This window comes from Passer domesticus, chromosome Z (assembly GCF_036417665.1).
Source record: "Passer domesticus isolate bPasDom1 chromosome Z, bPasDom1.hap1, whole genome shotgun sequence".
Taxonomy (NCBI): domain Eukaryota; kingdom Metazoa; phylum Chordata; class Aves; order Passeriformes; family Passeridae; genus Passer; species Passer domesticus.
In genome coordinates, this window is record NC_087512.1 from 67923227 (window position 1) to 67936181 (window position 12955).

General features: G+C 37.7%; 1 protein-coding gene across 4 annotated transcripts in view; it reads left to right on the forward strand.

Annotated features, from left to right (window-relative positions):
- Positions 1–12460, forward strand: part of GRAMD2B (GRAM domain containing 2B) — a 41648-nt gene extending 29188 nt beyond the window's left edge. For 2 of the 4 annotated variants that reach the window (XM_064405761.1, XM_064405763.1), the window contains exons 6-14: positions 2109–2204; positions 2912–2983; positions 3101–3181; positions 3810–3921; positions 5595–5717; positions 5907–5994; positions 6470–6571; positions 8083–8176; positions 11192–12460. In XM_064405761.1, the coding sequence (XP_064261831.1) occupies positions 2109–2204; positions 2912–2983; positions 3101–3181; positions 3810–3921; positions 5595–5717; positions 5907–5994; positions 6470–6571; positions 8083–8176; positions 11192–11233 (810 nt within the window). In that variant the 3' untranslated portion in view covers positions 11234–12460. The remainder of the gene's footprint in view (positions 1–2108; positions 2205–2911; positions 2984–3100; positions 3182–3809; positions 3922–5594; positions 5718–5906; positions 5995–6469; positions 6572–8082; positions 8177–11191) is intronic. The other 2 variants (XM_064405762.1, XM_064405764.1) reach the window with 2 other exon arrangements.
- Positions 12461–12955: the final 495 nt, after the last annotated feature.

Here is a 12955-nt window from a genome sequence, read left to right on the forward strand (position 1 = left end):
GAAAAACTGAGAAAAAATATGCAGAGTGATGATGATGATGTAGTACTAGAAAATTATTTGTCAACAAGGTTTTAAATTCAGGGATATATACATGCTTACACGTATGCTGAAAAGTGAAAACATCTTACAAGATAGGGTGGAATAAACTCTGGATATGTAATTATAACAATATTGCAAATTACTCAATTTTGGGTCTTATTTTCAGAAAATATTGTGGGGAAAATTAAGAGTGAAGGAGATAGTCCTTATCATTTATTTACAGCTTCATTCTGCTTTTAGGAATTCCATCAAGAAAAAAGCTTGAAAATGAGGGATACAGTAAAAAATGATGTCGTGGGAAAGGAAGGAGGAAATCAAGCTGGACAGGAAGAGGAACGTTCTTAGCAGTCAGATACACTGACAAAGTTTTCAGGACACAAAGCTTCTGTCAATATAAGCTTAGGGATAAAGTGTTTTATTGTGAGAAACAGCAGATCTACACATTCCAGTTAATTTTTGATAGTTCTACCTGCAGGGTTTGGGGTTTTTTTAACTGAAAGCTTTCATGCAGGGAACAGCTATGCAATTCAGGACTTTTGAGTATGCAGTAAAGACACTGTATATATTCAAAGGTAAAATATTGCTCTGCCGGATTAAATGGGCATTGAAACACATTTTTTCCAGGTAGCACTCATTTGGCTGTATATATTTTATCTTGAGTCTTTCTTGGGTTTAGACATTCTTTTACCCTTTAAAATTACTTTCTATGTTGCCTGCAGGTTTTAAACTTTTTATTCTGCAATAATTATTGTTCCAGATAAAAGTATTTGTGATCAAAAAATGATTCCACCCTTCCAATCTAATGCTGTGGGAACAGTGCAGTAAGCAAGTGCTGAATGGAGACATTAGTTTTGATTACAGTAATGTTATCCATCTAAACTACACACAGTAGAATGCTGTTTACATCTCTGATTTAAAGTTCTTTAACGTGAATTATGAACTGAACCAACTAGAAAAATTGTAAGCTGCTTTCTTATAGCATGTAGCAGGATTTCTGTTCAAGCAATGTTTGGCAGTCTTGCAACCAAACTGTTATCCACAAAGATTTTTTTACCTGGTACAATTTTTCATTTCATGATTTTGTGTTGCTGTTCTGCACAAAAGTTAAAAAGAAACTGCACAGAGTAACTTCATTCTCCTCCAATGGCATATTTTAATTCAGTGCTGTGATTGCTAACTGAACAAATTATGGACACTTTTAACCTTGCTTCCAAATTTCTCAGATAGTTCTGAGAGCCTGTGCCAAAGATATTTTTAACAGGATCTGTTTCTTAATCATGGTTGTTATTATCCCTTATTATTGTATTATATACATATCCAGGATTATTATATTTGCCTAACTCACTAAATCTCTGGACTTTTCAACTCACTGTCTCCAACCAGGTTTTTTTACCTTTGTAAATTGGGATTTACAGGAAGAATATTCCCATGCAGAATATTTGAAGTTAAATACTTTGAAACTTAGCAGATGTTATGCTAATGGTGTAGGATGTAAACAAAGGAGGATGGAAAATTGAGAACTTTTCAATGTAAATGTAGACTGCCTCCTTGGCACACACAGGAATCAGTTGAAGTCAGCGGGTGTGTCAGTATTGGGTCTTTCAACCTTGCTGAAGGACAAGCTGTTTACTCACCTGCTTGTTGCAGATCTGTAAATGGTAAGAAGAGTTTTATGCTCATTATTCAACAAGCTTTTCTTGTCTGATATGTTCTGAAATATTTGGTTTCTAAACAAGGAAGCATAGCTTTTAGATTGGTTCATTTTGCTGATCTGCAGTGCACGAAGCCCCTAGGCTTGTAAGAGCCAGAAAGGATCAGGAAAGGAAGGCACAAACAAATGCCTGGATTAGCATTTTTTAAAAGCAGAGGTAAAAGTAGTTAGGTATGGTTTCAGATTATTACCATTTCTTATTTTACATGAAATAATAGTAATCAGAGGGGCAGTGGAGACATCTTTAAATGGTGAGTGTTGAAGGTCTGGCTTGTCCCAGTAGCTGGGCTGGCCCTCGGGAGAGAGTGTGATGCTGATTTGTATGCGGGATTCCAATGCTACGTTGATCTTGTTTCAGATTAGTATACCTGTGCTGTCAGTGACACTTCTGAAGAAAACCAAAACTGCCCTCCTTGTGCCAAATGCTCTGATCATAGCGACAGTGACAGATAGGGTAAGTACTGGTAGAGGACAAGGTATTTCAGTGGGAAAATAAAGAATAGAATCTCTGTTTGCCACATGCTCTCTGTAATCATTCATTCCCTGTTTTCCAAGGATTCATAGCACCAGAGGAACTGAAAAAGCTGAGTCAGGGGGTGCATGCACAGAGGATTACCTTCTTTGTTAGCAGCTCTGTCAGTGTCCTTTCATTTACTTGTATCTCTTTTACCTAACAGTCATACCTTAGACACACAAAAAACTGTTGCTTACAGTGATATTCAGGAATTATAATTAATTGTATCAATCAGTAGAAAATGTGATTATCCTGTGAACAGCTTCAGAAACAACACATTTTCATTGCACAAATATTTTGTGGGTGCAGGTGACAGTACATAAAAGCAAGTTTGGGGTTTTGTTTGTTTGGAGTTTTTTAAGGTAGGTAAAACATAGCATGAAAAGTGTTTTTAAAAGAAAGAACAGATCTGGATTATGCTCTTGTTCCTACAGCAGAACATGGTAACTTTTATGTGCCTGTTCTGTATTCATGTAATAAATATCAAGTCATAGGCTTAGAAGGACCGCAGGCTTTTCCTGCCATACTGAGGTTCATGAAAAGTGTTACTTGATCAGCAAAATCACCTGTCAAGTTTTATTTAGATAAGAGAAAGTCTGTATGTCTTTGTGTCTTTTGCAAGCAGTCATGGAACTTTTATTTTGCAGTACATGTTTGTATCACTACTCTCCAGAGATACCACTTACAAGCTATTAAAGTCTATCTGTACACATCTTGACGTAAGTACTAGTGGCAGTGAAAATGGTATGTAGCTTTGTGTTCATTATTACTGCTCTCTTGCTGTGAAATGGTACTGTCTGCTTGTGTTCCTTGTTGACAGTGCTGCTTTTTTTCAGGATACAAGCATGGGCAACAGTCCAAATCCCTCTTCTGCAGAAAACAGCTTCAGGGCTGATCGCCCTAGAACTCTGCCCCTGGTAAATGGCTTAGAAGTTTGTTCTTTTGTTGCATGGCATCTTTCATTGCAAGTACTATTTATAATGCCTGAAGAAAGGAAACTGAAGAAAATCATGACATCTGTATCTAAAATTTACATGAGTCTTTAACGCTGGAAAACAGAATAATTAGCATAATTATCCATGACATGCAGTTTATATACATGCGTACACTTTGGATTTATTCAAGTCCATATGTTCTCCATATCTCTGTCTAGCAATCAGATTTCACTGTACTGACATAAAGTCTGCCATGGACAGTTTTTGCAGTGTTTCTAGTAGCAAACCTTCCTCTGGAAAACAGTCCACTCATCTGAAAGAGCTGTAAAGCCACATGTGATGACCAGAGTCTAAGTCTATGGATTTATCCCGGACTTCACAACCTATCTAACTTAACAGTCTTTCTTATAGACAAAGAAGGAGATGAAGCTTGAATTCTGGTGATCTTATGGAGCTTATTTTTTAGTTTGAGCTCAACATGTTGATATCAGAGATTGTTCCCGGTTAAACAGTTCTAAAGCTTGGATCTTTGGTTCAGATTCTAGAGGGAATTAGATTGTTTTGATTTAGAACAGGGCTGAGCCTTTGTGTGATATGTTCTCACCATCAGGATTTCAATGAAGATTATTCTGATCTGGATGGAATAGTGCAACAGCGAAGACAAGAAATGGAAGAGTCCAGCAGCACAGGCTCACAGACTCCAGAGCTGGAGTGCTTCCAAGGTGAGTGGGATCATGGAGCCCCAAGAGAAGAAGAATGGACTAGCTCTCAGTTTTTCTTCTGTATCCCCTTCTGATGTGGAATCTAGATTCTCCGCAGTCCTGGAGAATTATGTGGATTTTGAGATCTTCCTCAAAGCCCCAGTATCTACATTTCTGTTACTATGGCCCTCTGAAACCCAGCCTCAGAAAATGACTTGGTCATCAGCAGATCTAAATTGTCCCTGCTGGTTCCAGTTGCTTAGCCATGTGAACACAAATAGAATGTGGGAGCCATTCGTGCTTTAAAACACGAAGGAAAAACAAACAAACAAAACCCATTCTAAAGTACTTCAAGTCACAGTTCAACTTCTGATCTATACAAATAACACTTTTGTACCATGATGGCTTTTGGTCATCAAGGTTATTTTTTGTGTTTTTTGTGGGTTTTTTTAAGCACTCATTTTATTCTTTACAGCTATTAAGATATTTGAAGATACCAGCCAAAGTTGTTCTTTCTTTACCACACTCTTTGTAATCTCAAGTTCTTCACCTAACTAGCAGCTGTTCTGATTGAAACTCACTTCATAACTCATACTTCATGACTTCATAAGTACAGCAATACTTGTTTTGTAAAGCTCATGCTGAATGTTATTATGAAAACATAGAGCATTCTCTTGTACAATTAATATATATTAAGATATTAATTTGTTAATGCTATTAGTACTCTGGGTTCCATCTTGACTATAATTTGTATAAGAAACTGTCGAAAGACACTGTCATTTTTTATAGCAGTTCTCTGTCATGTTATTTTTTATTTACTCTCCTTTTTGCTCTGTGTCTTTTGTTCAGCAGAATGAATTGGAGTTATTTGCTTTCATTGGTATTTTATATTTACTGTGCCTTTAATTGTGTGGTTCTGTCCATTAAATTGTGGTGTCATCACATGCCACAGAAGTGCTTCTAAATAATGTTCTAACTTGCTGTCTTACTTCCTGATGGCCAGTAACTACTTCAAACCATTTCTTTTTCCACAAATGAAAACCAATATCCAGTCAAAGAACCATCCTAGGAAAAGGAATTGAAAGCAGAGGTGAAAGGTAGCATGTCTGTCACTTATGGCTGTTTTCTTTGCATCATTACAGCAAGTCCAGGGTAAACTGGTAGAGCATACAGCTGAGTGTGATTAGATTTTTTTGTCCCATTTCTTTCAAGATACCACTGGCATTTTTAAAGACAGTCAGGAAAGGGAGTTTTAATGTCCTTTTTAAAGTAACAATGCATTATCCCCATTTGGTGTTGCTATTAAAGTAATTTGGAATCATTACTCTAGCAAATTCAGGCTTTTTCAGAGATTACTTTTGTGACTATAATCTTCTGCCTGTAAATTCAGTAGTAGCTTTCAAGATTTTCATGGGTTGCCATATTTTAAAAGATCTGGAATATAAATACAACACATATCATCTTCTTTCAATCCAGGTGCTTCTTTTTATTTTGTATTGATGTGGAATTAGTACATAAACTGTTTCAAGGATACTAAATCAACTTCTGCGTTTTACCCAAAAGTACAGAAATGCACCTTTTAAAATTCTCCTCTTCCTCTATTTCTTGACCTATAAGCTATCCTTGACAAATAAGCTATCAACAATTTCCTTTGACTTCTATTTCACCTCTGTTAAAATTCTTCCCTTTGACAGATTATCACGTTGTTGAAACAGAGACTCATTTGAAAATTTCCAAGCCTGAGGCCAAGTCTGTTCGTTCAGATGCACATAGTAAACGTGGGCCTGATGGAAAAGCCCGAAACAGTCCTCGAAATGGTAAGAAATCAAGGACAGATCTTCAGCTGGAATAACTTGAGACAAGTCTGCATAAGTATGTCAGTTCACATAACATGGAAGATCTCTTTCTTGTTTCTCCCTCTGCTTTATCTGTTGCATTCTTCAAAACACTGTTTATATTCCATCGCTTGCTCTGCTCAAAGTAAGACTTGGTTCTTTCCCTTGCAGGCCATTCTGAAGCCTTCAGGTTCCTCCACAAAGTGAAGTCCCAGAAGCTCTTATCTCTGAACCACGTACTTGTATTTTATGCAATTCTGTAAGTTAGCAATTAGAAGATTGTTAAAAACTAGGATTTTCTTGATTGATACAATGTAAGCATGATTGATATAATCTAAGCTTTACTTGAGAAAAGGAAATTACTGGGAGTTGTCGCCTTTGCACTTCCCAGAAATGTGTATATACATACATGTATATATATGTATATACATATATAAGCCTGCTGCAACAGGCTTATACTTAACTGGCCATTTACTTTTAAAAGCAAAGGGTGTTAAAAGTGTTTAAGTACTTGCAGAGGTTTCTTTTGCATGTCACTTAGCAAACACATATTCAGGTTTGAGATTTTCATAACTGTCTGAATGCCATTGATGCTATTCCTGAAATGTTTCTGAGAACAATACCTTTATTCTTGAACACATGCAAGTAACAATTTAAATGATTTTTAACAACAAATTTGTCAGGTACTGCTGAAGTTTCTTTAAATTGATATGCTTTATTTTTCTCTCTTACAGGGTTTGTGTTTTAATACTTTCTACCTTCTACATGAGATATAAAATCAGTGTCCTGGAGGAACGCCTTATGTCCATGACAGCCTTTGATTCGCATATTAAGGAGTAAGATAAACTCTGGAAAAGTATTGGGGATTTAAAATCTTTATCCAGAGCAATGACTCCATGAAAAAGATGTAACTTCTGTCTTCAGTCTTACTGTAATTTGATTAGTATGTTAGAAACAGGCTTCATGCTCTTTGTGCTAATACACCTCTTTTGCTTGTATAAAGCTTTGTGTTATATATATACCATTTAGAAATTGATATCCTGTCTTTCTGAAATAAAAAGCACCACACGGCAAAACCAAACCAAAGCAAAATCCAAACACACCAAGGGACAGATGTCTGTGTATTTGAAGAGAAAATAGGGAAAGGGACCATAGTTACATAAATAATTCCTTTCTCTAGCTGGAGTCATGGCTGTCATATGCCCCTGCAGTTAGGTTTTTTTGGTTTTTTTTTTGTATCCACGTTGCATAGATAGAAAATATGCAAACATTAAGTGGAGAGGCAGTGAAGAGGCATGTGGGTTTTTTTCCACAGTATTTTGCCTCTGTAAGTTGTATTAGCTCCCTGTTCTTGTCTTAGGAATTTAAACAGGATACTGCCGAGAATACTAATCAGTTTATTGAGCATTAGATTTTGCATTAACTCTTCTCCCCTTCTTGGAACAGATTTTTTTCCCTGAGCTACTCTGAAAAATATGGCTTCAAAAGTCTTTTGTAAACTCAGTTCAAAACCTACAGCCACATGCAACGTGAATGGAAATGATGAGAGCTGTAGAAGCACCACATGAAAAAGAGAAGGGAAAAATAAAATTCAAGACAGAGCTGACTCAGGCATGGTGGAGCTGTTTGCAAAGTGGTTCACATTTAGCAAGCTCTTACATAAGTATGCTTTTAAATTCAGCTTTCTCTGATTACCCATCCATGGCAAAACAGGTCACTCTGACATTGCACTCGTGGTCATAGCAAACAATGACTGTGCTGTTTATGATCCAACTGGTCTCAGCTGTCATCTGTGGAAAGCAGTAGGACTTGTATGCATGTATGGGAAGGAAATGGTGCTCTATCTATGCAGCCTTGCATTTATATTTTACCATTTTATAATGCAAGAATTGGGGTAAACTTGTCGCACATAGTAAGGAGTGTCAAAAGCCTTTTTTCTCACTTCTGGCATATTTTTTTTGCCTGGATACTGTGTCCCTCTTCAAAAACACTAACACAAGAAAGTTCTGTTTCTGTTGCTCTGATCCCAAAGAGTACAAGATACAGGAAGGAAGATCTAATGTGCACTTCTGCAGTGTCAAGGGCTTGGGCTTTCTGATTTCCTCCAAATCACAGGATGTGGAATTTATAGAACTTTTCAGGGGAAATAGCTGTAAAGTGCTCTGTCCAAACTTCTGGAGAATGAGATCACGTAGAAAATGTAGTCAAGAAGTGACTTATCGCTTTTTTCTTTCTGTGAACTACTACAGTTTGCAATTTCGGCACTGTTGCCATCTACATATGTATTCAGTTCTGTTTTCCTCATTTTTCGAGTCTGTCATACTTACTTTTCCATTCTATTTGACAGACATCAAGTGCACCAAGATTTGGGATCTCACCTGCAAATTAATGCTGATGCCCTTTGTGATGAGTTAACTGCTAACCTTAGAAAATTGGAAAAGGTAACATAGTATGATACAATGCAAATGCTCGTAGACCAGTCAGGTTCTTGCTGTGTTTCTATGATCTTTTATCTTGAAAAGTGTAGAGTTACCCCCAGTTTCGATACCAAAAGGTGGCATGCTTTCCTAGACAAAGGACTAGTTTTCGGACTGTAAATTAACCCTAGTATAAACATTGGTATGTGTAAAAGTTTTGCCTTGAGCTGAAGCTTACAACCAGGCCAAGTGTCCTTGAGGCAGGCACTTCAGTGGTTATTACTGCATTATGTAGTGATCTCAATTTTTTTTTCTTTTAAGCCACCAGAGCTAAGGATTTTGAACTCAACCTTTACTGGTATTTGGTTAATCTTTCTGTTTGGGGCTTTTGTTGGAGTTTTGGTGTTTTGATTAAGAAAAATGGTGCTTGCTTATATATGTAGTCGGCTTGTTCACACAGAGTGGCTGAGATCTGCTTGTTTTACTTCAGTGACACAAATAGTGCTGCACCAGTTGTGCAATTCCCTATACCTGACTCTTGCTTTTTACCATTCTCTAATTGGAAAGCTAAACATATTTGGTGACTTAAATTGGAAGCCTGTGAGAAACAAGTGGGTGTGCAGACCTTATTTCCTTATTTGGTGTTTTTCCACTTTCTGTAACACTTTATCAGAGACTCCACTGCTCTCATGGCTGTGCCCTGTGGTGGGTCTGCTGGATGCTGCTGGAATGGCTGTGTCCAGCACAGGGCAGTCCTTGGCCCTGGCACACTGCTGCTGCCCCTACAGACCTTGCCTCACCTGCCCCCAAACCTTGTCAAATGCACCCAGTACAGGTGGGTGAAATGCTGTGTGTTGGGTACACATACACAGGCTGAGCCTGACAAAAGCACTAGTGGAACAAAACCAAAAGTTACTTGAATTCCTTTGTGTTTAAGTCACATGGGGATATTTTTGCCTCTGTTTCTAAAACTGAGTCTGTGCCAAGGTCTTTCAACACCTTTTTTCCCCCAAACCAAATTTCTCAAATAGCATAAAGCTAAGACTATGTATTATCACTGCTTACATGTGTGGCATAGGTTTTAGAAATACTGCCAAAAAGGAGTACATCTTCACCCTCTTGGCTATAGAAATCCAGAGTTTGCTGGCTTAACCCCTTTGTGTTTTCTGGACAATAACAGTGTGAATACAAAGCGAAAATGCTTACCAGATGGTTACCAGATACAGTCTTCAGCCAAATTAGGTCATTTAGGAGGTTATTGCTTTCTGGCTGTCTGGGACAGGCTGGCAAGGTGGTTCACAGGAGACCTGATTTCAGTGGGAAACCAGACAGCCCTTTGCAGCAAGGCTAGGCACTGTCCCACTCCCTTATATAGTCTCTTCTTGGAGACAGTAATGGACAGCTGGATGGTTAGGTCATTCATCTGTTCCCAGAGAAGTGATCTTCTGTCCTGAATTAGAGTCTTATGTGGTGCACATTTTTTTGTTTAGTGTCTTGCTTTCTTTGTTTAATGTCTACAGGATTGGAGCTTCAAAGACTTACCTTTATCTGCCAGATATTCAGGGCAATGAAGCTCTGCATACGAGCTAAATCAGAATTGCCTGTAGCTGCATATTGCCACATCCTGTTCTAATCTAGATGAGCAGTGGTTAGAAATCTAATAAACAGCTTTTTTATTCTCTGAGTGAAGTTACTGCAGTTGTTTAACAGTTTCATATGCCTTAGTGAAAAGTGCTGGTAACTGTCTGCAGCAGCAAAAGTAGCATACATGTTCCAGTATAACTTGTCTTGTCTCCCCTTACTTTCCCTGTGACCACAGCACTGTAAACTGGAGCACTGAGATTAACTAGATGAAAAACTAAAAATTACTCTGGAGTTAAAAATTGGTTAGAGCACAAATATGTTGCAATAACATTTTCAGTGTGACCCTGTGATTTTTCCAAGTTCTCCTTCATACTTTGAGTCGAGGAACTGCCATTGTTTAGCAAAATTCTGCTAACTTGGCTTTTAATTTAGCAGTTTGTTAAAATGCACTGTCTATCAAAGGACAAAGCATTAGATTGTGGGAAGGAAAATGTGGCCTAATACTACTCTTTCCCTTACACTAACTTACCAAGCTAAAAGGAAATTCCTGTTTACATGTTAAGCAACTCTCATAAAATTAGGTGCTTCTTACTGTTTCCCTTTCCTCAAAATGTCCTTCTTGTAAAGGTGTGTATCTGCGATAGAAACCATGACGTAGGACTGAAGAGTGGTATCTTTGATCAGGAAGTACAGTGGCTCCTCAAATTAAAGCCTGAAAATAGCTCTGACTAAATCTGTAACCAGTGCCAGCAAGTTACTAAGATACAGAGATATTGAGAACATGTGTATCTGGGGATGTGACCCACTCTATTCCCTCCTCTCTGCTTTTAAGGACAAGGAGATGAAAAGCAGATAAATAGGCTGTGTAAAAATAGATTTGTTCAAATTATTCTTGAGGATGCAACTGGCTGACATTACTTTCATTGTAGCTAAAGGAAGATAGCCCACAATCAATTCACTAAATCTGGTAAATGGGACATGTCTGCTAATGGTTAGAAGACTACTTTGCTGTGCACATATCATGGCTGAAGCTGTTACAAAACTATTTGAATTATCCATTTAGCCATAGAGCTATGACTTGGAAGTTTGAGGCTTTTACTAGATTTTAATCAAGGTGAAAATAATACAGTTTCTTGTCCCATTGTTTCTAGCTCTGATTTTTAGTTCTGTCTTATTTTCTTATGACTAATGAAGGAGACAATCTATAGGAGAAAATTTCAGGGGATATTAATTATGTGAAACTTGCTAGCTGATTGGCTAGGTGTTCCATTTGATGCATTTCTATTACACTTATAATAAGGGAAGCATTTAACAGGACTACCATAGGTGTGAAAAGGTGTGACAGAATTAACATGCAGACAGGGTATATTGAAGAGTATGTCTTGATTTTATTTTTTATTTAAAATGCAGCATAACACTTCTTGCCTCACAACTCTTTCCCTCTCTTTTTCTAAGATACAGAACAATTTACAAAAACTGCTTGAAGATGGTGAATGAAACATCAATGTTCTTGGACTCTTCAGACCTCATTCTTCCATCTTGACAAACTGTTCCAAAGGAGCTCTGCTGGCCAGAGTTCAAGCTTCTTTATTTTCAGTCCAAGCCAAGCTAAACTACTGTAATGCTCATGTCATAATGCAAAAAAGTCAGTTGATTCTTCAGCATGTATCTATATATTTTGCAAACATATATGGTTTGGTCTATATATATCTATGTTTTAAAAATATGGGGATTTTTCTTTCTCTCTTGAGTGTGAATTAACGGATTTTATAGCTTGCTTGATTTTAGAGTTGCTTTCACCAGTGCAAACCTGGTGCATATCATTTTACCTCAACATTTGCTTTATGCCTATTGTCATACAAGTATATACATGAAGAATGTCAGTCATGATTAATGTACTGAAGTGTTGTGTGAATGAGCAGGTATCTGTTTTAGCTATGAATATGGATTGGTGCTGTGCTCTTCATTTGTATTTACTTCTCTGCACCCTGACATCCCAAAGATCAGAAAACAGACGTCTCTGTGTTTGCGTATGCAAAGTCATGAATGTTTGAGGCCTGCTCAGTTCTCCAGTGCTGTAAAAAGGCTCAATTCCACTTTCTGTGACACTGTATCAGCACTGAGGCTAAGGTCTGTTTCTGCTGGGCATTCAGGTTCCATCAAAAGTCAAACCTGAAATGTGTATGGATTTGCCAATTTGCAATCAAGTTGCTTATGAATAGCAATATGGGTGTGACACACCTGCACCACTTAGGAAAACTTCTTGTTTTCTATCAACTCATATGGTCTCTGTTCTTTCAAGTTAATCAGAATGAAGATCCTCACTCAGCTTTCCTTAGAGTTGCTTGGGGTTTTGGTTGGCTGAGCAAGTGCAATTTGTAGTCCACTAAATGGAAATCTAGTCGTGGTATGTGACTCCAAGGACTGGATATTTCCACATAATGAGAACTGGCAAATTAATGGTGCAGCAATACAAACAATCAGTAGAGTGAATGAAAAAGTGGACACCTGCTTTGTTATATCACATACTGGTTTTTTCCCAGAGTGCCTAAGGGGATTTCAGCTTTTTGATTCACCAAGCAGGCTCATTAGTTTTTAAAAAGCAATATTTAGGATAATAACTACTATCTGTGAAGTAACAGTATTGTTTATAATATGCTATGCATTTTATAACCATTTCTGTGAAATGTACCTACTTTGTTTAAATAAACTTTTTTAAAACCAGTGACTCAATACTATAATTTTGATGAAGCCAAGTCCATCCACTAGTTTTAGTCAAGTGTGATATTCATGAGGCTTATATCTCATGGTACAGTTTGTGCAAAACCCAGAAAGCAACACAAGGGGTTAGGACCTGCATCCTGCCACAGTCCTTCCTCTGACTCTGTTGTGTGTGATTTCTTTCTGGATCTCAATGACAACAGTAAGAACAAACTTGGTCCCCAGAGTTTTGGGGACACGTTAATAGTTTTCTCAAGTTCCCCAGGTTTCTCAGGTTTCCTCCTTGGAGGATATTGGATGGGTATCAGAATGCTGAGGCAGCTTGGAGGGCTCTGAGGGCTCTAACATGCCTGCCTGGCTCAAGATTCCACATGAGCACGGTATGTAAGAAATTTGTGAGATTTGACTGTTCTCCCTATTGAAGTCTCTGCCTTTGCTTCCTCAGCTATTGTGATTTTATTGGAAAATTCAGCTTCACAAAAAAACTGTTGAAATAAG